Genomic DNA, 27,204 nt, shown 5'->3' on the forward strand with positions numbered 1-27,204 from the left:
TCGGATCCTGTGTTGCTGTGGCTCTGGCGTAGGCTGGTGGCTACAGCTCTGATTCGACCCCTAGCCTGGGAACCTCCATATGCCGCGGGAGCGGCCCAAGAAATAGCAAAAAAAAAAAAAGAAATACTGAAAGGTCTCCTCTAAATAGGAGTAAAGAAGTAAGATATTGGATGGAGGAAATTACAAGTGGAAAATATTCACTTAAATAACCCAGTATACAGATCTAAAAGGAAAAAAAGAAAAAAGCCTATTTGTAAAAATGACAACTGACACAAGAAATGGCAAAAGGATAAATATGAAGATGTAAAAAAAGGACATCAAAATGGGGGAGTAAGGAAATCTAGACTTTTTTAAAAATGTGTTTGAAATTATATGACTATCAGGCTAAAACAAGCAGATATAGGAAGGGGTTAACATACTTGAAAAACAGTGGAACTAGAAATCAAAACCAAAAAATAAATTCACAGAAACTGAAAAGAGGACTCAAGTGTAAAATAAAAGTAAAGCATCCAACCAAAAAAAAAGAAAGGCGCAAAGGAGAAACAATCACCTATAAAAACCAAGGTTTAAAATGGCAATACATATTTACCAATAATTACCTTAAACGTCAATGGGCTGAATATTCCAATCAAAAGACAAAGAGTGGCAGACTGGATAGAAAAACAGAGCCTACAATATGCTGCCTACAAAAGACTCACCTTAGGGCAGAGGATGCAAATAAATTGAAAGTGAGGGGATGGAAAAAGACAATTTTATGCAAAAGAAAATGACAGGAAAGCAGGAGTTGCAGTACTCATAAAGGACAAAATAGACTTTAAAATGAAGGTCATAAAGAAAGACAAAGAAGGGCATTATTTAACGGTAAAAGGATCAGTTCAAGGAGAGGATATTATACTCATTGATACATATGCCCCTGATATAGGAGCACCCAAGTACATAAAACAAATACTAACAAACATAAAAGGAGAAATTGATGGTAATATAATTGATGAGAAACATCATAAAAGGAGAAACTGATAGGAAAATTAAAAGGAGAAATTAATGGGAATATTACAAGGTTTCAACACCCATCAATGGACAGATCCTCTACACAGAAAATCAATAAGGCAACCGAGATCCTAAATGACACAATAGAAAAGTTAGACTGAATTGATGTTTTCAGGACATTACATCCAAAAAAATCAGAATATACATTCTTTTCAAGTGTACATGGAACATTCTCAAGGATTAGGGTACCAAACTAAACTCAATCAATTTAAGAGTAGGGAAATGAAATATTTCAGGTATCTTCTCTGCTCACATGGCATGAAACTAGAAATTAACCACAGGAAAATAAACGAGAAAAACTGACTACATGGAGACTAAACAACATGCTACTAAACAAACCAATGGGTCAATGAGGAAATCAAAAGGGAAATTAAAAAATACCTCTAGGCAAATGATCATGAAAACACAACCATTCAAAATCTATGAGATGCCACAAATGCAGTTCCTTAGAGGGAAGATCATAGTGATACAGGCCTTCCTCAAAAAAGAAGAAAAATCTCAAATCAACAACTTAACCTACCACCTAGAAGAATTAGAAAAAGAAGAATTAGAAAAGGAGGAACAAACAAAATCTAAAGTCAGAAGAAGGAAGGAAATCATAAACAGAGAGTAAAACAATAAAATAGAGATTCAGGGACTTCCCATTTGTGGCTCAGCTGTAACGAATCCGAATAGCATCAAGGAGTATTTGGCTCGATTCCTGGCTGTGCTCAGTGAGTTAAGGATCCAGCATTGCCATGAGCTGCAGTGTATGTTGCAGATGCAGCTTGGATCTGGCATTGCTGTGTCTGTGTGTAGGCTGGAAGTTACAGCTCCACTTCACTCCCTAGCCTGGGATCTTCCATATGCTGCACATGTGGCCCTAAAAAATTTTAAAAATTGAAAAAATAAGTAAAATAGAGATTCAAAAAAAAAAAAAAAAAGAAAGAAAAAAAAAGGCAATAACCAAGAGCTGAAGTTTCCATTGTGGTGCAGCTGAAAAGAATCCAACTAGGAACCATGAGGTTGTGGGTTTTATCCCTGATCTTGCTCAGTGGGTTGGGGATCCCGGGTTGACGTGAGCTGTGGCATAGGATGCAGATGCAGCTAGGATCCTGCATTGCTGTGGCTGTGGTGTAGGCCGGCAGCTGTAGCTCTGATTTGACCTGTAGCCAGGGAACCGCCGTATGCCACGAGTGTGGCCCTAAAAAGCAAAAAATAAAAATAAAACCAAGATCTGATTCTTTAAATGGGTAAACAAAATTGACAAATTCTGGCCAGACTCACCAAGAAGAGAGAGAACACACATAAAGCAAGAAATGAAAAAGGACAGATCTCAACAGATACTGCAAATACAAAAAAAGTAAGACTTCTGTGAAAAAGTATATGCCAATACATTTGACAACTCAGAAGAAATGGACAACTTTCTAGAGACATACATACTGCCCACCAAAACTGAATCAAGAAGAAATAGATCATTTGAATAGACCCATCGCTAGAAATGAAATTGAGTATGTAATAAAAATACTCCCTACAAACAGAAGTCCAGGACCAGCTGGCTTCACAGGGGAATTCTACCAAACATATGAAGAAGAGCTTATACCCATCCTTCTTAAACTTTACCAAAAGGTTGAAAAAGGAACACTCCCAAAGACATTCTACGAAGCCACCATCACCCTAACACCAAAACCAAAGATACCACCAAAAAAGAAAACTGTAGGCCCGAATCTTTGATAAATATAGATGCAGAAATTCTCAACAGAATTTTAGCCAACCAAATCCAACAACACATTAAAAAGATCATACACCATGACCAAGTGGGAATCATTCAGATTTCACATGGATGATTCAACATATGCAAATCAATTGTCATACACCACACTAACAAAAGAAAATTCAAAAACCACATGACAACTCAATAGATGCAGAAAAAACATTTGACAAAATCCAACATCCATTCATGAAAAAAACTACGAAAGTGGGAATAGAGGAAACATACCTTAACATAATCAAAGCCATTTATGACAAAACCACAGCCAATATAATACTCAATGGAGCAAAGCTGAAAGCTTTCCTGCTAAAATCTGAAACAAGACAAGGAAGCCCACTCTCACCACTTTTGTTCGATACAGTATTAGAAGTCCTAGCCACCGCAATCAGATGAAAGAAATAACAAGTACCCAAGTCGGAAATGAAGAGGTAAAATTGTCACTCTATGCAGATGACATGATACTATAAATAGATAACCCCAAGGACTCCACACAAAAACTACTCAAACTGATCAATGAATTCAGCAGATCAGCAGGATACAAGATGAACATTCAGAAATTGGTTGCATTTCTGTATACCAACAATTGACTATTAGAAAAGGAATATAAAAATAAAATACTTTTTAAAATCACACCCCCCAAAATTAAATACCTAGGAATAAACCTGACCAAGGAGGTGAAAGACTTATATGCTGAAAACTATACAAGGAAATTAAAGATGATTCAAAGAAATGGAAAGCTATCCCATGCTCCTAGATTGAAAGAATTGATATCTTTAAAATGGCTATACTACCCAAAGCAATCTACAGATTTCAGGCAATCCCCATCACGTTACCCATGACATTTTTCACAGAACTAGAACAATCTAAAAATTTACAGGGAACCATAAAAAGACCCAGAATTGCCAAAGCAACCCAAACCAAGCAGGAGGCATAACTCTCCCAGACTTCAGACAATATTATGAAGCTACAGTCATCAAGACAGACCAGTGGTACAGAGTAGAGAGCCCAGAAATAAATCCAGATACCTATGGTCAGTTAATCTTCAACTGAGGCAAGAATATAAAATGGGAAAAAGTTTCTTCAGCAAGTGGGGCTGGGAAAAGCTGACAGCTGCATGTAAATCAGTGAAACTAGAACATACCCTCACGCCATGTAGAAAAATAAACTCAAAATGGCTTAAAGACTTAAATATGAGACAATACACCATCAAACTCCTAGAAGAGAACATAGGCAAAACATCTTCTGACATCAACCATACAAATGTTTTCTTAAGTCAGTCTATCAAAGCAACAAATTAAAAATACACCAATGGGATATAATCCAACTTACAAGCTTTTGCACAGCAATGGAAACCATAAAATAAAAATTCAACCTACAGAATGGAAGAAAATAGTTTCATATGATGCAACTGACAAGGGCTTAATCTCCAAAATATACAAACAACTCATACAACTCAACAGCAAAAAACCCAAACCACCCAATTGAAAAATGGGCAGAAGACCTGAACAGACATTTATCCAAAGAAGACATAACAGATGGCCAACAAGCACATGAAAAAATGTTCAACATCACTAATTATTAGAGAAATGCAGACCAAAACCACAATGAGGTACCACTTCACACCAGTCAGAATGGCCATCATTAGCAATTCAACAAATAACAAATGCTGGAGAGAGTGTGGAGAAAAGGGAACCCTCCTACCCGGTTGGTGGGGATGTACATTGGTACAACCACTATGGAAAGCAGTATGGAGGTTCCTCAGAAAACTAAATATAGAACTAGTGTATAAACCAGCAATCCCACTCCTGGGCATATATCTGGACGAAGCTTTCATTCAGATACATGCACCCCATGTTCATGGCAGCACTATTCACAATAGCCGAGACATGGAAACAACCTAAATACCCATTGCTAGATGAATGGATTAAGAAGATGTGGTACATATAGACAATGGACTACTACCCCAGCCATAAAAAAGAACAAAATAATGCAATTTGCAGCAACAGGGATTGAACTAGAGATTCTCATACTATGTGACCTAAGGGACAGATACCATATAACTTATATGTGGAATCTAAAACATGGCACAGATGAACCTATCTATGCAGAAACAGATCTGCAGATGTGGACAGCAGACTTGTGGCTGCCAGGGTGGAGAGCAGAGTATGGGATGGACTGGGAGTTTGGGGTTAATAGATGCAAACTGCTACATTTCGAATGGATAGACAATGAGGTCCTGATGTACAGCACAGGGAACTATGTCCAGTCACTTGTGATGAAACATGATGAAAGATAATAGGAGGAAGAGAGTGTGTATAGATATATGACTGGGTCACTTTGCTATACAGCAGAAATTGACAGAATGGTATAAATCAACTATAATAAAAAATGTTTTTTAAAATGTTTTTAAAGTAGCAGAAACAAACAAGGTCACTTCGAACCTTGACACATACCAGGAGGAAAACTGACTGGGTCATGTGGTGGAAAGTTAAGTGTGTTAGTTAGGTGAGACCTGGCCCCAGGCAGAGGGTTCGAGGCAGAGGAAGGACATGCTGGAGTTTATAGTGGGATGGACATTGGACATCTTGAGAAGGTTCAGAGTTTGGGGATGGGGGAGGGTGGAGAAATGGAGAAGGCTCAGGAGTGGAGTTGGGGATAGGGGTGGATGGGTGGAGAAGGGTCAGGAGTGGAGCTGGGGAAGGGGAGGCCTCACCCTTCCTGAGAGGCCCCCAGGACCCTGACAGCATGGCCTCCTCAGGTCTGAGGGCTGGAGCCCCCTGTGCAAGGCGTGCTTTCCCTGCCCTGGCCACACACACTCTCTAGCTGTCCTGTGGGGATGGGATGGGCTTCTCCAGAAGAAACAAAGTCAATGAAAAGTAAGTCTCTGTTGCTTCTGAATTAATACAGTCCATCAGCTAAATAAGGAAAAGGAGGACAAATCCTAAGTAACTCAAAACTTTGCCATAAAATATTGTAGAGAAAAGGTGAGGATGCACCAGAGCACCAGCATCTGTTCATGGTGGAAAGTTACACAAGGCCAAGTTTTTAAAAAGGTTCTTTAAAAAAAGAAGAAAAAACCTAAAAAGGCAAAAGCAAAACAACAATCCGCAGCTGGCATTAAAACTCAAGAAAACCTACAAAAAATGCTGCTACAGACGGTATGTTTTCTTCTCCCCAAATCTGTATGTTGTACCTGACCCCCAGTGGTGGTAAGACGTGGGACTATGGGGGGTGAAGAGGTCATGAGGGTGCAGCCTCAGAGATTAAGGGCCACTTAGAACTTGCATGCCCCTTCCCCTCGTGAGAGCGCAGTGGGAAGACAGTCTTCCCCCTCAGGCCTTGTCTGTGGATATCCAGCCTCCAGAACTGTGGGCAGTGAACATCCGTTGCTTGTAAGTCCCCAGTCTGTGGCTCTGCTGTAGGAGCCCAAACTGGGACAGCTACACCCTTGACACAGAGAGTGACTCGCTCTTCTGTGCAGCAGATGACCAGTCAGAAAACAATGTGCACTGGACGAGAGACGGGTGGACATGAGATCAGCACAAGAACGACTTAAGCTCATCCTCTGTCACGAGAACACCAAAATTACAACTAACTGCTTTACAATCATCAATAAAATACACTGAAAACTACCAAAAAAGATATCCTACACCCAAAGACAAAGAAGCCACATGGAGACAGTAGGGGTGCTTTTGTGATATAAGCAACTCCACACCTGCCATGTGGTGACCTGCAGACTGAAAAATAACCATCACAGAGGCTCTCCCACAGAAGAGAGCGTTCTGAGCCCCATGTCAGCTTCCCACGCCTGGGAAGGAGTCTGGCATTGGGAGGAGGAGCATTGGGAGGGGGGTTTGGCATTGGGAGGGGTCTGGCATTGGGAGGAGGAGCCCCTGGTGCATTTGGTGTCGGGGGTCAGCAAGGAGCTCCAGGAGACTGGGGGATGCAGACTCCACTCTACCAGGGTGCACACAGGATTCCATGTGCACTGGGTCCCAGGGCAAAGCAGAGACTCCATAGGAGGCTGGGTTAGACCTATTGCAGGTCTTGGAGTGTCTCCTGGAAAAGCGGGGGTCAGCTGTGGCTCACTGTGGTGGCAGGATGTTGGAGGCAGAGGTCCTGGGAATAATCATGGGTGTGTAATCCCCTGGAGGTGGCCATTTTGGGAAAAAACAGCCCCACCCATCAGCAAATAGACTGCCTAAAGACCCCACCCCCACCCCCACCCCCCCCCCACCCCCCCCCCCGGCCTCTAATCTCACCCAGAGACAGAGCCCCACCCACCAGAGGGGGAAGACTCGGCCCCACCTACCAGTGGGCAGGCACCCGTCCCTCCCACCAGGAAGCCTGCATCCCCCCAGACCAACTTCAGCCACAAGGAGCGGGGGAGCAGACGTCAGAAGTAAGAGAGGCTACAGCCCTGTATCCTGCAAAAAGGAGACCAGATGAAAAGCTACACAGAATGAATAGGTAATGGAATATAAGCTAGATGAGAGAGGCTGACAAAACCCCAGAATAACAGCAAAGTGAATGGAGGTTAGCAGCCTCCATGAAAAAGACTAGAATAGTGATAGTAAAGATGATCCAAGATCTTGGAAAGGAACTGGAGGCAAGGATAAATTAGCAGGAAAGTTTAACAAAGAAATACAAGATTTAAAGATTACACAAGCAGAGATCCAAAATTTAATAACTGAAAAAATTCACAAGAGGGAACCAACAGAATACAGGAGGCAGAAGGACAAATAAGCAAGGTGGAAGAAGACAGGTGGGAATCACTGATGTGAAACAATAAAGAAAAAAGAATGAAAAGAATTGAGGACAGTCTAAGAGAACTCTGGGACAACCTTAAATGCACCAACATTCGTTTTTATAGGGGTGCCAGAAAAAGAGAGAGAAATGGCCAGAGAAGATATTTGGAGAGATAACAGCTGAAAACTCCATAACATGGGAAAGGAATCACTCATTTCATGGGAAATGAATCAAATATTTCATGGGAAAGGCAGCACTACGAGAACCATATAAAATAAACCCAAGGAGGAACACCCCAAGACACACATTAATCAAACTGATCAAAATTAAAGACAAAGAGAAAATACTGAAAACAGCTAGGGAAAAGCAACAAATAACATACAGGGAACTCCAAGAAGGCTGTCAGCTGATTTTTCAGCAGAAATCCTGCAGGCCAGAAAGAAGTAGCATGATATACTTAAAGTGATGAAAGGGAAAAAAACCTCCAACCAAGATTATCCTGCCCAGCAAAGCTCTCAGTCAGATTTGAAGGAGAAATCAAAAGCTTTACAGACAAGCAAAAGCTAAGAGAATTCAGCACCATTAAACCAGCTTTACGACAAACATTAAAGGAACTTCCTTAGTGGGAAAGAAAAGGCCAAAACTAGGAGCAAGAAAATTACAAATGAGAAAGCTCACCAGTAAAGGTAAACGTATAATAAAGGTAAGAAGTCAGCCACACACAAATACAATATCAAAACCAGCAATCGTGAGAAGAGGAGGGTACAAACACACGATCCTGAAGATGCACTTGCAATTAAAAGACCAGCAACTTAAAACAATCTTGTATATATATGTAGACTCCTATATCAAAACCACATGGTAACTGCAAACCAAAAGCCTGCAACAGATACAAGAAAAAGCAATCCACATGCCACTCCAAAGATACCCAATCGGAAAACATGAGAACAAGAGAAGAAGGGGGAATAAGACAGGGCAGCCCCACTTCTCATCCCTCTAACTACACACAACCAAGAATCCAGGCATCGGGTGAAATGAGCACAAGACTCTGAAAGGTGGAGGGAGGCAGCAGGCCACCAGAGGCTTTGGGGTCCAGGAAACAACACACGGCAAGTTCCCAAGTTGCTTTCATTGCTGCGCCTCCCAGGCTGGACAGTCAGTGGTCATAGGACAGACTCGGCACAGGCCTGCTCTCCTGGTTCAGGATCCTGGAAGGGCGGTTGGACCCAACTGGGCAAACTGCATCAGCCAAGGCCATGTGGGGCCTGGGCTCTGCCCTCCTGGCCTGGGTGCGAGGGGCTGAGGGGAGTGTCTGTGTGTGGGGGGAGGGGGCAGCAACAAGTCACCCTCCCCCTCCCAGCCAGGTGGTGGCAGAGGAATGGGACTTCAAAAGTAACAAGAAGATAAAATACCCGGCTGGGTCCCCTGGTGCTCAGAAGAGATTGCAAAGTCCTTCCTTGAGCTTAAAGGCCCTCGGGACCATCGCCTTCCTGCCTCTGGCCACCCTGCTGGTCCTCAGAGGTGACATTCAACCCATGCAAAGCCCTCCTGTCAGAGTGCCCACTGTCTTTTGGCCCTGGCACAGCCTGCACTTAGGTGCTGTTTCCTGTCTACCCTTCAGAGCAACTACATCCCAGGCAGAGTCGGCTGCTGTCTCACACTGACCTACGGACGTGTGAGTATCTTGGAGGGGTGGCTCAGTCCCTTAGGACGGTCTGTGCCGAGGTCAGCCCTGCTCTTGGGTATCCACGTGGCAGACACTGGGTTCCAGGGGTGTCCATTTTCACTGTTTAAAGAAACAGCCCTGTGGCCTTGAAGACCCAGACTCACCAGAGCTGCAGAACGTTGAGCATGGGTTGGGCCAGAATGCTTTCATCCACAGGGGCAGGACGCCAGGCGTACTCCACATGTGCAGGTAGGTGGAGACCCGGCTGGTCTGAATGGCCACCAGATTGCCACCAACACCTGCAAAGACAAAGAACCTGGTTTCCCCTTCTCTTATGCCCGTCTTTTAGTTCTGTTCCTTGTTTTAAGTTCAACTCTTCCAGGAAGCCTTCCTTGATGCATTCAGCACTGGATTTCTTTTCTGTCTCCCACTTCACCACAGATGTGTCTGCCATGAAACAAAGGTGGCCTGCCCTCAGAAGTGAGGTGTCAAGGCAGTAGCTGTGTCACCTCTTAAGGTGAAGGAGGTGTGCCTGGCAAAGTTCTCTTTCAGTAGTGACATGTTGAGGGGAGGGGAGTAGGTGGGGAGGTCGTGGGAGGATGTCCTGATAAGCCACCCATGGGCAGGAACCAGATGCAGACTGGAATTCCTGAGAAAATGAAAGGAATGTCTCCCCCCCCCCGCCCCGCCCCTGAGGCAGGAAGGATAGGAAGAGGAGAGTGAATGAGGGGTAAGGGTGGCAGGACAGCCGAGCTGGGGCTGCAGAGGGGGCTCCCGGCGTCTCCCAGGAGCTGACCATGCCCAGCTCTGCCAGGGCCAGAGGCCCCGGTGACACAGCCACAGGCAGCTCCTGTGGTGCAGGTCTGGGGGCTGGCGGAGTGTGGGGTCCACCCTGGCAACCCACCCTGGTGGCTCACCCCATCCTGTTTCCTCAGCCCCACAGAGAACAACCCTGAACGGGGCCAGATGGGCCCTGGTGACCACCTTGGCTGCACCAGAGAATGGCCTTGGCCAGCGGATGGCTGCACACCTACCTCACTTGATTTGGGGAGGGGGGAGGAAAAATAACTCTATTTGGCAGCATTTACAAATTAGGCCCTTAATCCAGATCCCTGGCCTCTCTTAAGTCGGCTCTGGCAGTTCTGGACTTGGTTCCCACCGGTCTGCAATGGCCCGGCACACTGGGGGTGCCACCAGGAGCCTCTGCACTCTGCCCTGGGTGCTCGCCCACTCCCCACCAGTCAGCTCTTGTCTCCCATCAGCTTGTACGCATCACCACTCAGCCCCTCTGGACAGCTGGGCGAGGGACCACTAAGGGGGGTCTTCCTGCCAGCCCTTGTGCTAGGAAAGGCTCTAGGGACTCAGAGTGCAGGTCTGCTGAATGGTCCTGTGACATGCAGGGCAGATGGCCAAGGCCTGGCAGTGGACTGTCGTATTTGGGTCCTCTGATCAGTCAGTCCCACTTACAGGGCCTCACCAGAAGCTGGACTCATGCCAAGCTCTGCCTAAAACACCCACAGGGCCTGAGCCAAGAAGGTAAAGCAGTGGCGGGCAGGGTGCTGGCAGCAGGGGCTGGAGGGGATTGGGGTCAACTGGACATAAAGTCTCCACCCCTCACGGGAAGGAGTATCGTCACGGCGCCCTTGCTGTAGAAGAAGATAGGAATCCAGGTGTGTATGTGTAAATATCTGAGTTAAGTGTCATCAATGACTCAAGTTAAAAGAAAAACCCTAAGAGTCCACACCCTGGTTCTGAAGCTGCTTTCAGCCCAGGTCCCAGCAGCCCACGGGTTAGAGCCTCAGAGGCTGGCAGCTATGGTCCCAGGGCCACAAGAGGGCAGGTGAGCTGGGGGCAGCTGCAGGCCTTCTCCCCGGGGAACTGAGAGTAGCCCGGCCATAGCTTGGCGTCCCACCACCTCCCAGGGCTGGGCCGGACGCCCAAAGTCACTGCTGTTCTCACCCCACCCCACCCAGGACCCCAGGGGACAGTGACCACCTACCACATATGATGGGAGCAAACACAGCCATGCCTTTGAACTGCAGCTTAGAAACAGTCTTGTTCAGGATGAGCCCTCCGAAGCTGGGGAGAGACCACGGTGCCAGCGTCAGGCTGCACTTGCAGCTGTCTCCCTGCCCGGCCGCTCCTGGTGCCCCAGAACCTGGCACAGCTGAGGTGGTCTGGTGGGTCCTCTGCACCCCACCTGTGCTGTGCACCTCTGTTCTCAGCTTCAGCTGGTCTGGAAGGCCCATTACATGATGCCAGCCCACTGAAAACACAACAAACCCCTTTCCAAGGCCACATGGCTGGCGGGGGTATGTCTTAGGATGGCCCAAGGGCAGCTCCTTAGTGGGAAGTGGACCCCTGGGAGCACTGACTCCTGCCCTTTCTCAGGATCCATGCCAGGACCTCACCCAGCAGCCCTGCAGGTGATCACAGGCTGCCCCAGGCCTGAAGCCCAGGACCTTCTGGGAGCAAAGACTCGACCACAGCCTCTGTCCCCAGAGAGCAGCCTAGGAGAGCACAGCAGGACGCTGTGGCCCCATCAGGGTCTACAGGCAGAAAGGGCCCCCTGGGCTGGAGAGCAGAAGTCCAGCTTGGCCCCTCTCGGTCCTGCTATGGAAATGGGGTTCAGGGAGCCATGGCAGCAGGGGGAGGGACCATGGGGGTGGGGCCCCCGCCTGCAGAGGGTCTGGCAGTAGCCAACAGGGCTGCCCTCAGGAGAGGCCCAGGGTTCAGGGGGGCGATGGCGAGTGAGGAGTGGGGTCAGCGAAGGTGCCCACGGTCACAGGTGCCTCACCCAGGCCCCCATGGCACCACCATGTGCACCTGCTAAGGACCATCGCCAGGACGATCGGGAGCCACCCAAACTTCAGGATCTTCACGACAGGCGGGTTCTGCTTGGCGACGAGCACCCACACGGGTATCAGGGCCACGAAGCCCACGCAGACCAGCAGCGTCAGGTACCGACTATCTGGAGAAGGAGACAGGCGCTGGGCCATGGACTGGGGCCAGAGCTCGCAAGGCAGACAGGCGAGCAGCCTGCCCCCGACACCCCACACGTGTCCCCCCACACCTGCCTTAGCCTCTCTGACTCTAACAGGTTTTCCTGACATACCTTCCCTCCTCTGCCTCCTCCTCCTCAGCCTCATTACTGAAGCATGACCGTGGCCCGTGCTCTGCTCAGCACCTCCTGGCCTGACTCCCATCCTGCTCTCAGCCACATGCTCAGATAGCCCGTGAGGAAGTGGCGACCAGGATGCGCCAGCGAGCTGTGGCGCCAGCCCTGCTCCTGGCTCTTTGTGGATCCTCGAGTCCCCTGTGCCACCTGCCCCACCTGGTGGGTGCTGTGAAGACTGGCCTCGGCCTAGATCAGCTGATGGAAGCGGGTGCCAGGCTGGAGCCCACACCAGAGGGCACACTCGGCCCCTTGTTCTCCCTGCCTGTCCTGTGCTCTGGTGCAAATGTCACCTTCCGTAAGCATGAAGAACAAGGCCAGCTTTCTCTGGACGTGTCCTCTCCCCTGGCCACGCCCGGGGCAGCCCCATGCTCACGGCATCCCAGCCTGGGCCTGCGTGCGCTGCCTCCTGTGCAGGAAACACCCTGGCCCATCCTCCCACCAGGGCGGCTGCAGGGAAGGACAGACTGCCACAGACAGAGACTCCACAGTCAAGTGGGGGCAGAGGCGGCCCAGGAGCTCTGAGCAAGTGTTCAGTGTGCTGGCAGCCACGGCTGGAGCTCTGTGTCTGGTCCAGCTTCCCTAGGCCACTTGGAGGGGCCATGAAGACCATGCATCTGATGGGTGCCCAGCCCAGCGGTGGATCTGGTGTGACTGGAGGGGGTGGGTGACCTGCATGATCCACCGCTCAGAGTCCTGTGAGACTTGGGCTGAGCGCAGGTGGGACACCTGTTACTTTGCAAATCAAACTCAATTAACTAGCTCATGCACAAGCCTTTGAAATTTGTTTGAAAAATAAAATTAGGTCCACTTATGTCACGTTTCAGAATCTCTCAAACTATTCCTTTTTGCTGCTGCAGGAGGTGCCAGGCATCGGGGTCCCTGCAGAGTCGGGACTCAGTCAGACTCACTTCCTCAGGCTGCTTCCACTGCCAACATGGAATAACCAGGTGAGTCCTTAAACCCATGTCCACGCTCCCACGGGCAACAAGCTGGACCTTTGCCATGGCTATGCCTCTATTCTCTCCCTACTCCTCTGCTGCCCACTGCACCCATTAGCTCTGACCCCTGCCACCCCGGATCCTGACGGTCATGGGCAGCTGCCTAGTGGGACCGTGGCAGGTGCAGCCCAAGAACTGAGGCTTGGAGGGGAGTGTCCAGCTGTGCCAATGCAGCAGGGGAGCCACAGGGTGAGGGGGAGCCACGTGTCCACATGTCCAGGGCGTGAGCACAGCTGGGTCCCCAGGCAGACTTGAGCAACTTCTGGGGGTGCCCAGACCCAAGGTCTAGTTCCCACAAGAGGTACAAATGCCCTTTTGGGCTGCTGACCAGCTCACAGGCCACCTTCTGAAGAACTGGCTTCTACTTCTACCCCTGTGGCTGTGACACGCCTGGAGTCACTCTTGAGCAGCTGCCGCGTGTCTGGTATGAAATGCCCTTCCCAAGGAGGCACTGAAGCACCCCAGCCAGCTCAGGCCCTCCCTGACCTCCTCCTGAGCCCCTGCAGGAGGTGGAAACTGGCTGGAATGACTTGTCCCCCAGCACGGTGGGAAAGCGGGTGGCACCTTGGGGGCCACCCCCACCTGCCCAGTGACTCCAGGCCTCACCCTGCCCCAGAGACCCTGGCCTTGGGCCCTACCTCTGTGCTTGTAGAAGAAGCTGCTGACGAAAGCCAGGAGGGACAAGGTGATGAGGTCTCCCAGGCTGGCTGCGATGGGCGTGGCGATGTTGTCTGGGTTGATCCCGAGTCTCCGAGCACCAATCACGATGCAGACCATCAGCATCCCTGTGGAGGGTAGGGGGATGAGGTGAGGGCAGTGAGCGGGTGAGCAGGTGGTGGGAGGCTGCCTGGAACTCACTCCACCTGCACATGCCCAGCTGCCCCCAGACCGCCCCAGCCCAGCTTCTCGTGCCACCTGGGGCTGCGAGCCTCAGACTCTGCTTTGTGACTCCCAGGCTTGACACTGTGATACCTGAACCATCGGGGAGACGCGGGCGGGTGGTTCCATGGCTCCTGAACCCCTGGGAAGTGCAGGCATGGAGCTCACAGGCCTCAGATCAGGAAGAGGGCCTCAAGCTGCCCTGAGCAGTGGGAACCTCAGATGGGGCGAGGTCTCCCTGTGCTGGGTCCTTGAGGGCTGGCGGCCCCAGGAGCAGTTTCCAGGGTGCAACCCATGGGGGAGACGGCAGGGGTGGGGTCTGAGGCCATGCAGGGCAGCAATGCGGGTGGGCCTGGGCGGGAGCACATAGAGGCAGAGCGGTACGGGGGCCTGCAGGGCTCTTGGGGCTCATCGCGTGGTCTGGCTGCTGGGCAAGGCTGGAGAGACCTGAGAGGCCCTTCCTCAGGGGTGCCACACCTCCCAGGCCCTGCTTTCTCTTCAGACCTGGTTCTCAGGCCACTGTCACGTGCTTCCAGCCCCCCACCCCCGGGATGAAATGCAACAGCATCTCATGTGGGCCTTTAAGAAGACACTATCTTGGCTACTGTGTTTTAACAACTGACCCAGCATTCTATAACTAAATAATCAGAATTATCACCTAGAGGCCACGGAAAGCTGCTGGCCACAGTCTGTGGCTATTCTGTGACCAGGTCTCAGCTGCTTTATTCTTCTGAGGCATCAATTCTAAGTGAATCCAAGTTTGCTCAGCTGAACTGAGCTGAGTTCTGGTGACAACCCCACAGGACTAGCAGGAACACTTTATTAAAGCCACCAGCACCGTCGCCTGGCTTTACGACAGACGGGTCAAAGTGGCACCATGACCCACCAGCTACACTTCCTGACTCCCACATGTCCTTGGACAGTCCTGGCATGTCCTTGTCCCTGAGCCTGTTTGCTTGTCTGTAAAGTGGGAAGCTAGGCTGGTGTCTCTACAAGACCTGAGGGACAGCACGGCCTTCTGCGGACCACATGCCAAGTGTCCCCCGGGCTCTCTTCTCTCAGGTGTGGCTGATTCAGCCCGCCCTTCAGACCAGACGGGCAGGCCTGTGACCATCCTGCGCTCTGGCCCTCACTCGATCTAGGTGCCAGCAGGAATGCAGCCAGGTCACCCGCTGCCTTCAGCGGGGACAGACTATGAACACAGGTCAGCTTTCAAAGCCACGCCCTCCCTTCCTGCACTTGCACAGGGTCGGCTAGACATGGACACACAGTCCCGAGAAAAGCAGTGTGACCTCCGTCTGTTCAGCAGACCTGGGAGCTGCTTACGCAGGGCTTGTCTAAGGGCAGAAATAACCACTGGCTCTGCGCTCACACGGCAGGCTTGTTGGCGAGGAGGAGGCAGTGCAAGTGAAGAGGATAAATAGGAACTAAAATAGAGTATGACCCAGTGGGGCCACTGAGTACCCCCACCCCCGCCAGCACCCCAAGCTCCGGGACACAGCCTGGCGCACCAGATGCTAAGCAAGCAGAGTGGGCACAGGCATGGCCACCGGGGACCCTGGCATGTGAGCCCCCCAGGCCCAAGGCCCATCTTCCGGCTCTAGGAGACATGGGGCGGGTGGGGCGGCAGGGAGAGCAGGTGACAGAAGAAGAGGCATGGGGATGAGAACAAACAAAAAAAAGCAGGTCGTTTCAGATTTCTGCGAGTGCTCTGAGAGGAACGCAGGTGCGTGGGGCGATGGCCATGGGGCGGGGGGGAGGGTGTGTGGCCAGAGCAGAGCCCGGGCAGGACCCCGAGGACTCGGGTGGCAGCTCACCCAGGGCGAAGGCTGCCAGGAAGGCGGTGATGACGCTGCTGGCACACAGCACCTCTGCCTTCACCAGGTCCAGCTCCTGCCTAGACACGGCGCCCAGCAGCAGGGCAGCCACGGCAGCCAGGAGCCCCACGACAGTGGCCTGCACCTGTGGGGCAGAGGTCAGATGTGAGGACTGGCCGCCAGCTTCACCGCAGCCTCCCTTCTCCCTGTCCTCTGCCTGATGCTCACCTTGTACTGGATGCTCAGTCAGGGCACTCATGCCCCCCACGGGTTGGATACCATCACCCTCTGACCTCCGGCAGCACTTGGCATACCCACCCGGGGGACAGCTGTGCCCCTGCCCCTTCTCTGCTCCCCATCCCTGAGGGCACCCGCCTCCGTGGCACCTCAGCCTGTGCCACAAGGTGCCCAGACCTGAGCACCAGCCCTTCCCTGCCATCCCTGTGGACGAGAGCAGGCCGCGGCCCTGCCAGGCACACTTGGCTGAGGTGAGTCCATCTCCCCAGGTGAGAGCCGCCCCAGGCGTACACCGTCATTCCAATCAGAGTCCCCAGACTTCTCAGGGCACCTGACGGCTTGTTTTAAATTTCACGGAAACGGGAAGATATGCAAGAATAGCCAAAATAATTCTGAGAAAGAAGATTAAAATTTTGGCATATTCATTATGAATATGTGCTCTATCACTATAATAATTAAAACTGGGTGGTTTAGCAGAAAAATAGACTGGACAGAACAGAGTCTAGGAACTGAATCGTGATTATATGAAAATGTAAAATTTAATGATTAATCATGAATATATAAACATTTAAAATGATAAAGGTGGCATTTCAAATCAGTATTGAATAAATAGGATTATTTGCTTGGGAAAAAAATAGATTCTGCCTTTATACTATTCATACAATGATACCCAAATTATTTGTGTATATTATACACAAATAAACCTATATTTTCTTTGGTTTTTGTGAAACAAACAAACAAAAATTGGGTAATGTGTTTCAGCTTTTGGATTGGGGAAGGCCACCTACTAAAGATACAACAGGTAAAATCTATAAAGAAAAACACACACAAAATATGCATAAGTTCAAGTATGACTTCCCTATGATAAAAGATATCACAAAACAAAGACAGGGTAGATGTGGACGGAACATGACCATCGTCTACAAATAATAGCCGATTAGTATCCTGAGTAATGAAGTCTACTTCACACACCAGCCACAACCGTGACAATAATAAAAGACAACCTGATGAAAAATGAGCAAGGGATATGGATGTAAAAATCAGAGATGGCCAAGGAACGGCCCAAGGTGATGACATCCCTAGTTATCAGGAAAATTTAAGACAAAATCCCCACTGGATGGCGGCTCCTGTATTTCTAGCCATCGCTGGTCTTCCTCTATTAAAAAATAAATGCTGTTTTATCTTCCCAGCGCCGGGGTCAGTGCTCATGGGGTGAATGGACCCCCATAGGATGAGGTGAAAGCAAAATTCAAAGGTCGATAATACCAAACACACTTACAGGTGCATGGGTGATACCTGTCCCTCCACAGTGACGGTGGAGAAACTGGTCCAGGGTTCTGGGCCCTGGAGGAGATCTGGCTGTAAAGTGTCCAAATACCTTATGATCTAGGGTTTCCCCAGGACAACGTTCCCACACAGGGAACCAAGTGGTATCCATTCCTTAAGTCGTTATTAAGAGAAAAGGACAAATGAGGAAATTGTGTGGACAGTCTAATATGATTTATGCTTAAAAACAGAAAATCTTGTTTTGCCCAAATCCTACATTGTCTACGGGAGCATCAACATCTATGTACAAAGTGGTTTATAGGAGTTCTTTCCGAGCTGGTGACTTTACGAGGAGCTGACAACTCATATGGTTAATACTGGTGCTGTTACTTGGCACTAAGAGGTCAGCTGTTCTGTGATCCTTTGGGGAAAGATCTTTAAGCTCATCACCCCTTGTGAGCTTGTGGGAAGTTCTCTGAAGGAACCTATGCAGAAGGAGGACACTTCCACTGTAGGAGGTGGGCACAGGATTGAGAGGCCGCTGGGCAGCTGCCCGGGCCCTGCAGTCTCTTGTCCGAGACCCCAGGTGGAACCAGCCGTCTGAAATTCTAGGTATCATGCTTGGGTACAATGACGTGGTGGAATATGCTCAAGTTACATACAAAGTGTAATTATAAAACTTACAGCAGTCTTTCTTTATACTTTGATGTTAAGTTTGTTTTCTGGTTTTTTTTTTTTTTTTCTTCTTTAATTTTGTTGCTTTTTAGGGCTGCACCTGGGGCATATGGAGGTTCCCAGGCTAGGGGTCGAATTGGAGCTGCAGCCACCAGCCTACACCACAGTCACAGCAACACGGGATCCAAGCCTCATCTGCCACCTACACCACAGCTCATGGAATTGCCTGATCCTTAACCCACTGAGCAAGGCCAGGGATCGAACCCGCATCCACATGGATCCTAGTTGGGTTCATTACTGCTGAGCCACAGTGGGAACTCCCTGATGTTAATTTTTAAAAAAATAGGGGAGACAAAGTTCCATTGCACTGGGATCAGGGCCACGTGCCAAGCCGGGGCCTGGCCCAGAGCAGGAGTTGACGCTTCTGAGAATCAGTCACAAGCAAACCGAAAAGCAAAATGAGGCTGTGGCTGGTTATCACCCGCCCCTGCTGGGCCCTGGCCTGGACTCTCAATACCCTGCCTAGTCTCCAGAGGGAAGCTCTGGCCACAGGCCGCGGTTCCAGCCAGCACCACTCACCTCGAGCTGAGGAAGCCAATGTCTGAACGCAGAACTGGGTCAAGTGTGGCCCCAGCAGCACCAGAGACGCCCCATGGGCCAGTAGGCGTCAGGTGGGGCTGAGCCTGGCCTGGGGTTTAGGGTTCTTCCCCGCCAGGTGGGGGAGGGAGCATCTGGGCGTGAAGGCGGCAAGGGCTCAGGGGAGAGTCTGGGGGGAGGCGGGGCCAGGCCATGGATGCCTTGGGCCAGGCCTGGAAGAGGGGGACGGCAAAGGGGCTCAGGAGGAAGATGCCTGGGCAGCGGGCAGGGCTGGGGTCCAGATGGCTCAGAGGAGGGTCCTCAGGTGACCAGTCAGGAAAAGGCCTAGGGTCACAGGAGGGGACTGCTCCCTGCACACAGCTGCCATGAATCCCGGGTGCCACACCCCCACGACACCCATCTGACGGGTCAGGAGGCCTGTCTGATGTCTCTCAGCTGGTTGACTCCAGAGCCAGCACTAGGCTGAGCTGAGGTGTGTGTGTGGGGAGGTGATGAGGAGGGTCTGGGGTGCCCCACAGACAGCCAAAAACGGGCTCTGGAGCCCACGTGAGAAGAAAGGAGCCCCCCTCCATGGAAGGGCAGGAGGTGGGGTGGGGGGAGTCTGTGAGCCTCGCCCAAGGTAAGCCCACACGAGAAGAAAGGACCCCTTCCCTCGAAGAGGCTGGGAAGACTGGCTGAGCGTCACAGCCTGCTGGTAAGTGATGGGTCTGCCTCCAGCCTGATCCGGGTCCGGGCTGTGTGGCCACAGGCTGTGACACTCAGCCAGTCTTCCCAGCCTCCAGCTCTGTGGGACCCTGACTCCCGGGGTCAGGAGGGGGTCTGTGTTTGAGATGAACCAGAAGTATTTACAGGGCAGAAGGGAGGGTCACCTGAGTGAGGGCGAGGTTACTGCTGATGGTTCTGTGCTGCTCCCGGGGGTCATCCATCTGTCCAGTGTTGGCCTAGGACGGAGAGGGAAGGGCAAAGGGTGAGTGGGGCTGGGCCCACAGCCGTCAGCCTTCCTGGCGGGCCTCAGGAGAGTTCAGCGAATACCACTTCACCGACGACAGAAGGAATTATTATTCTACCAGCTTCCGGAACTGGAGTCAGCCAGTGTCAGGGACCAGCTCCCCTCCCAAGTGTGCAAGCACACCCAGGCACGCATGTCACCAACACCCTCAACATGCAGCTGTCCAGCCTGTGCACGTGGGGCGCCGGCCTGTGCCCTCAGCCTGGCCTCTGGCCTCATTCACCCTTCCCTCGGCCAGCGAGTCACATCCCAAGTGACCACCGGCCGCCCCACGGCTCCTCTGCACACCACCCTGTTGCAGAAGGGCGCCAGTCCCGCTTCTCCTAGGATCAAAAGCAAGGCTAGCAACAAGGCCTCCCCTTTAGAAACACAGATTGCTGCTAACGTCACAGCCTTGGCCAGCGAAATTCAAGGCGCAGATAGAAAAGGTTTCAGGGCGTTTTCCCAGCTCCTGTACTGAGTTCGTTACTCTTCTCCCTACAAATAAGGTGGGGCAGGGGAGGGGGGGAGGGCTTTCTGTCTTTGGCATGATGGGCGCCTGGGCACACCATGTACTGCCACAGAGCCCCTGGCCACTCTGCCTAACCCAGGTGCTCTGACTCCTGCCTTGGGTGTCCTCACAGGAGCTGGGGTGCAGGTGGAACAGGGCTACGTGGGGCCACCCAAGGCCAGGGGCTCATCCCTCCTCTGCCTGCCCCCCACCGCCATGTTCTCAGGAGATTCCCACTGGGACGTGGCACTGAGCCCATCCACTGGGCAGGTGCTGCCACAGGCCTATGACCCCTGGTGCCAACTGGCAAGGCCCCCCTTCCTTGAGAACGCTCACCCCCACTGGCTGCATTCACAGTCCCCATGCCCATGGGCTCTGGCCAGTTCTGGCCAACAGGAGCCACGGAAAGGCACTGGTGGGCCAGGGAGGTTGGGGTGTGCGTGTGCCTTCCTCCCTGCTGGGCAGTGGCCGGGTCCCCGCCCGACGGCAGCTTAGTTGCACGGCTCTCCTTCAGCCGCAGCCCAGGTTCTGGGGTCCACCCTCCTGGCCCCCAGGCCTGAGTGACCATCATGTCCTGCTGGTGCCGCCGCCCTGGAGGCTTGCTGCCCACGGCCTGGGGCCACTCCAGTCTGGGAGCCAGGCTACAGCTTCCCAAGGATGCCATGTGACTTCATGGCAAAAATTACTCTGTCATTACTCTGTTACTCTGTATGTTTTTCCAATAACAAGAAAAATACTGGATCAGAAGGGACAGCCCTGCTCTGTTTCTTCTCCCCCAGGGTAGAGGGTGGGGTGGGACAACACGTGACTCTTTATTTTGAAATAATTCTGACTTTGCGAGAGTTCCAGAGTTAAAAGTTTCCACTTCACCCTTCACCCAGCTTCTCCGGACGTTAACACCTTACAGAACCACCGCACGGCTATCCAACTGCGATACTAACACTGGCTCAGTGCCACCAGCAAGTGACAGCACGTGTCCAGGCCGTTTCCCACCACTGTCCTTTCTCTGTGCCAGGAGGTAAGCCTGGCTCGCCCACTGGCTTGGTCCTGGATGCCCTTGAGGGGCACTGGTCAGTGTTCTGTAGAGGGTCCTTCCACAGGGTCTGCCTGCTGCCTCCCCACGGTGGCACTGAGGGTGGGTGTTCGGGGAAGAGACAGCAGAGGTGAGGAGCCGTGTCCTCGTGCGGAGGCCCCTGCCCCTAGATTGGAGCCCCCAGGCTGGCCCACACCCAAGGGAAGGGGAGATGAGCGCTGGCTCCTCACAGGTGGCAGTCAGAGCCTTGAGGACCTTGTCTGAAACTACCCCGCGAGTCTCAAAGATTAGGGGGGTACGTGAAGCTTTGCAAAGACCCTATTTATTCCTCCTCAAAGTTCTACTCACGAACCCACCAGAGGATTTCACCCACAGCAACTACCAGTTTACTGTCTTAATGGTGAAGCTGCATTTCCTTCGTTCTTTCTTCACTCATCAATCTAAATTCTTCCTCTAACACAGAGCTGTCCCTTCTCTCTCCTTGTATTAAAAAATTGTTTTTTCTTTTTATTACACCTGTGGCGTATGGAAGTTCCCGGGGTAGGGGTTGAATTGGAGCTGGAGCTGCCAGCCCATACCAAAGCCACAGTAACACTGGATCCCTAACTCACTAGGCAGGGCCAGGGATTGAACCTGCATCTTCATAGAGACAATGTCGGGTCCCTAACCTGCTGAGCCACAACAGGAACTCTCTCTCTTTTTAACAGATGGAATCATTTACTTACAGTACATATGGACTCGTGGAGAGCTATTCTAGAGGTTATAAGATAATACTCTTACTATTTACTTTTTTATTATTTATTTTTTTGTCTTTTTATGGCCGTACCCACGGCATATGGAGGTTCCCAGGCTAGGGATCTAAACAGAGCTGTAGCCGCCAGCCTACACCACAGTTCACAGCAATGCGGATCCTTAATCCACTGAGCCAGGCCAGGGATTGAATCTGTCCTCATGGATGCTAGTCGGGTTCGTTTCCACAGAGCCATGAAGGGAACTCCTCTTACTATTTACCTTGAGTCTAAATTTGTTCCAGCTGTGGGCACCGGCAGCCCTTTCAGATTGGTTCTGCTTCTTTCTAACATGCCACACCCTGCTTTTAAGCAGTTCTGTACTTCCTGGCATTAGCAGATACTCCAAAGCCCATCTTGTATTTCCCCTGCCTCAGCTCTAGAATGAGCCATTTTTTAAGGACACCATTCTTTTTACTGGAGAATAGGATTTAGAAATAAGATCAGGGCAGGAGGCGTGCGTAGCATTACTGGGGTGTCACTGCTTCCGGGTTCTCTTAGTGGATGGAGCCAGAGAATGTATGTATGTTCCCTAACCCATCTGTGCTCCCACTCATATTTATTTTGGTGTATCTCTGCTAACACACTAAAGTAAACGAGTTTATACTGATATCTCTGACTCCAATCCAGTATCACAGGGTCCATTACAGCACTGAGGAGATGGCTTTTACAAACAACAAGCAGGGGAGTTCCCGTCGTGGCGCAGTGGTTAACGAATCCGACTAGGAACCATGAGGTTGCGGGTTCGGTCCCTGCCCTTGCTCAGTGGGTTAATGATCCGGCGTTGCCATGAGCTGTGGTGTAGGTTGCAGACGCGGCTCGGATCCCGCGTTGCTGTGGCTCTGGCGTAGGCCGGTGGCTACAGCTCCGATTCAACCCCTAGCCTGGGAACCTCCATGGGCTGCGGGAGCGGCCCAAGAAATAGCAACAACAACAACAAAAAGACAAAAATAAAAATAAAAAATAAAAACAACAAGCAGGATGTACAATATTACAGAGATTAAGAGGAAATCTGCGGGCATGGAGAGCAGATGAGTTAGGTTGACAGGAGGACCCATGCCCAGAGATGGAAGCAGAGGTGGCCCTCAGGACAAGGGACGGCAGGGAACCTGGAAGGATATTTGACTCAGAAAGCAGGGTAGCGGCTTCAGGAAGAAATGGCCTCTTCTCTTGCCTGACTGGCTTGTGCCAATGGTGGAGTGCTTGGTGAAGCAGAGGCAGCAAAGTGCCCAGAGTGGCCATCATAAGAGGGACAGAGAGGCCCCAGCCCAGTAAGACAAATGACCAGTACATACCTTCAGGTGACACCCTCTGACTCTTGCCCAGAGTTTGCCTCCCTCAGCAAAGGAGATTCACAGACTGGGAAGAAACCTGAAATGAAGGATGCTCTGACAACCAAGAACCACTATCCACCAAGGCCGTGATCATAACAGAGATGCATCAAACTCAACAAATGAGGCACAAAAGCCAAAATGGGAACCTCTGGAGCATGTAAATTAACTTGAGAGGACGGCACTTTCATAAGAGGAAGGGTGACTTGAAATTGTGGAAAGCACAAACCTGATCCCTGAATTCAAAATAAAACACAAAGTCAAGCAAAAGTTCATCATTAGATGAACTCGATGGCACAGTGGCTGAGAGAGATGAAGAGGGAATGCATGAAATGAAAATCGAGCAGAAGTATTTTCCTAGAAGACTGCACAACTGGACAGAGAGCTGGAAAGGGGGCAGATCCAGAAGGTGTGTGGAAACCATGAAGTTGGAGAGGAATACTAGTGCAAATCAAAGTATCAGAAATCACGAAACAGCGTTTTCACAAAACTGGGGATAGACATGTCTCTAGATTGAAAAATCTGGAGTTCCCACTGTGGCACAGTGAGTTAAGGATCTGACTGCAGCAGCTTGGGTCCCTGTGGATGTGTGGATTTGATCCCCAGCCTGGAAACTTGCATATGCCATAGGGGTGGCCAAAAAAGAAAACAAACATACAGATAGACTACCTGAAAGAAATGAGGCTCAAAAAGACATGCAGCTTCCATGGGCCGCACCGGGCACAGAGGACATTGAACACTTATCTCAGCTGAGGGGAAATGCCTGCACATCTGGCCCCTCCAGCCGGCTGGGCCGACCAGGTGTGAGGCTGAGGGAAGGCCCCGTCACACTGCTGGGGTCCACACAGCCCACCTGCCATCACCTCACCTGAAGCAGGCACTGGAAGACACACATGAACCAAATGAAAAGGACACAGGATACCAAAGCCAGACAAAGACACTACAAGAAAACAATAGAGTAATGTCTCTTATGAATATTGACACAAAAGTCCTTAACAAAATACTAGCAAATAGAATTCAAGAGCTCATTAAAATTATTATACACTGTGACCAAGTGAGACTTAGTCCTGGAAAGCAAGGATGGTTCAACATATGAAAATTGATAAATGCAATACACTCCATTAAAAAATGAAGAAAAATAAACCACATGTTCATCTCAGTTGATGCAGAAAAAGCATCTGACAAAATTCAAATTTTCATAATAAAAACTTTCAACAATCTAGGAATATAAGGAAACCAGCCCAATATAATAAAAGTTATGTATCAAAAGCCCATAGCTAATGTCATACTTAGGGTGAAAGACTGAAACTTTTCCTTTAAGATCAGAAAAATCAAGGAAACTCACTTTCACCACTTTTATTCGACACAGTCTTGGAAGTCCTAACCAAAGCAATTAGGCAAGAAGAAAAAATAAAAGGCATTCAAAGTGAAAGAAAAGGAGTTCCCATTGTGGCACAGCAGAAACAAATCCAACTAGGAACCATGAGGTTGCAGGTTCAATCCCTGGCCTTGCTCAGTGGGTTAAGGATCCAGTGTTGCTGTGAGCTGTGGTGTAGGTCGCAGATATGGCTGTTGAGTAGGCCAGCAGCTGTAGCTCCCATTCGACCTGGGAACCTCCATATGCCGAGGGTGCAGCCCTGAAAAGCAAAACTAACAAACAAAAAAAAAAGAACAGCAACAACAAAAAAAAACAAGGGGAAAGAAAAAAGCAAAATTATCTCTCTATGCAGATGACATGACCTTTTATGTACAAATCCCTAAGATTGCACAGAAACTGAATAAAGCAATCCATCAAAGTTATAGAATACAAAATCAACAACAAAAACAACAAAACCCACTTGTATATCTGTTTACTAACAACAATATGAAAAGGAATTTCATTAAACAATTTCATTTCCATTTATTATAACATCAAAAAGACTAAAACGCTTATGAATTAACTTGACAAAGGAGGTGAAAGACTTGTATGCCCAAAATGTTACTGAAAGAAAATTTAAAAGACATCAATAAATAGAAAGACATCTTACGTTCATGGATTGGAAGACAATACTGTTAAGATGTCAGTATTACCAAAAGCAGGCTACAGGTTTAATGCAATTCCTAACAAAAACCCAGTGGAAAAATAGAAAAATTTTTTATTTAAAAATTCATATGGAGGGAGTTCCCGTCATGGCTCAGTGGTTAACGAACCCGATTAGGAACCATGAAGTTGCGGGTTCGATCCCTGGCTTTGCTCAGTGGGTTAAGGATCTGGTGTTGCCGTGAGCTGTGGTGTGGGTCGCAGACACGGCTCGGATCCCATGTTGCTGTGGCTCTGGTATAGGCTGGCAGCAACAGCTCTGATCAGACCCCTCCATATGCCATGGAAGGGCAATAAAAGAACAAAAGACAAAAAAAAAATTCATATGGAATCTCAAGAGACTCCCCTCGCCCAAAACCCAATCTTTTTTTAAAAAAACAAAGTTGGGGAGTTCCCATTGTGGCTCAGTGGATAACGAATCCAACTAGGAACCATGAGGTGGCGGGTTCGATCCCTGGCCTTGCTCAATGGGTTAAGGATCTGGCATTGCCATGAGCTGTGGTGTGGGTCGCAGACATGGCTCGGATCCCATGTTGCTGTGGCTCTGGCGTAGGCTGGTGGCTACAGCTCTGATTTGATCCCTAGTTCCTCTGGGAACCTCCATGGGCTGCGGGAGTGGCCCTAGAAATGGCAAAAAGACAAAAAGACAAAAAAAAAAAAACCCCACAAAGTTGGAGGTCTCATACTTCCTGGTTTGAAAACCTATTACAAAGCTGCAGTAATCAAAACAGCGTGGGACAAACATAAAGACACAGAGACCAATGGATTAGAACAGAGACTCCAGAAATAAACCCTAACATATATGGTCAAATAATTTTTGGAATCATGCCAAGACAATTGAGTTGGGGAAAGGACAGTCCTTACAATAAATGGTGGTGGGAAAATAGCCCCATGCAAAAGGATGAAACTAAAGCTCTTCTTAATACCACATGATCCAATGGATCAAAGATATAAACATTCAAGCTAAAACTATAAACTTCTCAGAAAAAAACACGAAGGAAAAATCTTAGGACATTGTATTTGGTTATGATTTCTTGGACACAACTCAAAAAGCACAGGTAACAAAAATAGATAAGGTGGACTACATTAAAATTAAAAATTTTGTGCATCAAATGACACAATCAGAGTGAAAAAACCAACAGAAAAGGAGAAAATACTGGCAAATCATAATCTGATAAACATTGAGTTCTAGAGTATATAAAGAATTCCTACAGCCCAACAACCAACAAATAACCCCATTAAGAATTCTCTTGCACTGTTGGTGGGAATGTAAAATGGTACAGCCACTTTGGAAAACAGTATGGAGGTACCTTAGAAAACTTAAATATAGAACTACCATATGACCCAGCAATCCCACTCTTGGGCATATATCCGGACAAAACTTTTCTTGAAAAAGACACATGTACCCACATGTTCATTGCAGCACTGTTCACAATAGCCAAGACATGGAAACAACCTAAATGTCCATAGACAGATGATTGGAGTAAGAAGATGTAGTATACAAACACAATGAAATACTACTCAGCCATAAAAAAAGAACAAAATAGGAGTTCCCATTGTGGCACAGCGGAAGCGAGTCCGACTAGGAACCATGAGGTTGCAGGTTTGATCCCT

At 49.5% G+C, this 27,204-nt stretch overlaps 1 protein-coding gene across 3 annotated transcripts in view; it reads right to left on the reverse strand.

Annotated features, from left to right (window-relative positions):
* The window catches only part of SLC41A3 (solute carrier family 41 member 3), a 69,837-nt gene that overhangs the window by 5,284 nt on the left and 37,349 nt on the right, over nucleotides 1–27,204 (reverse strand). For all 3 annotated transcript variants that reach the window (XM_047795588.1, XM_047795587.1, XM_047795589.1), the window contains 6 exons: nucleotides 19,729–19,800; nucleotides 16,085–16,229; nucleotides 14,027–14,173; nucleotides 12,039–12,183; nucleotides 11,212–11,291; nucleotides 9,377–9,511 (listed from right to left, as the gene is read on the reverse strand). In XM_047795588.1, the coding sequence (XP_047651544.1) occupies nucleotides 9,377–9,511; nucleotides 11,212–11,291; nucleotides 12,039–12,183; nucleotides 14,027–14,173; nucleotides 16,085–16,229; nucleotides 19,729–19,800 (724 nt within the window). The remainder of the gene's footprint in view (nucleotides 1–9,376; nucleotides 9,512–11,211; nucleotides 11,292–12,038; nucleotides 12,184–14,026; nucleotides 14,174–16,084; nucleotides 16,230–19,728; nucleotides 19,801–27,204) is intronic.

The sequence above is a fragment of the Phacochoerus africanus genome, chromosome 9 (assembly GCF_016906955.1).
Source record: "Phacochoerus africanus isolate WHEZ1 chromosome 9, ROS_Pafr_v1, whole genome shotgun sequence".
In the NCBI taxonomy this organism is placed as follows: domain Eukaryota; kingdom Metazoa; phylum Chordata; class Mammalia; order Artiodactyla; family Suidae; genus Phacochoerus; species Phacochoerus africanus.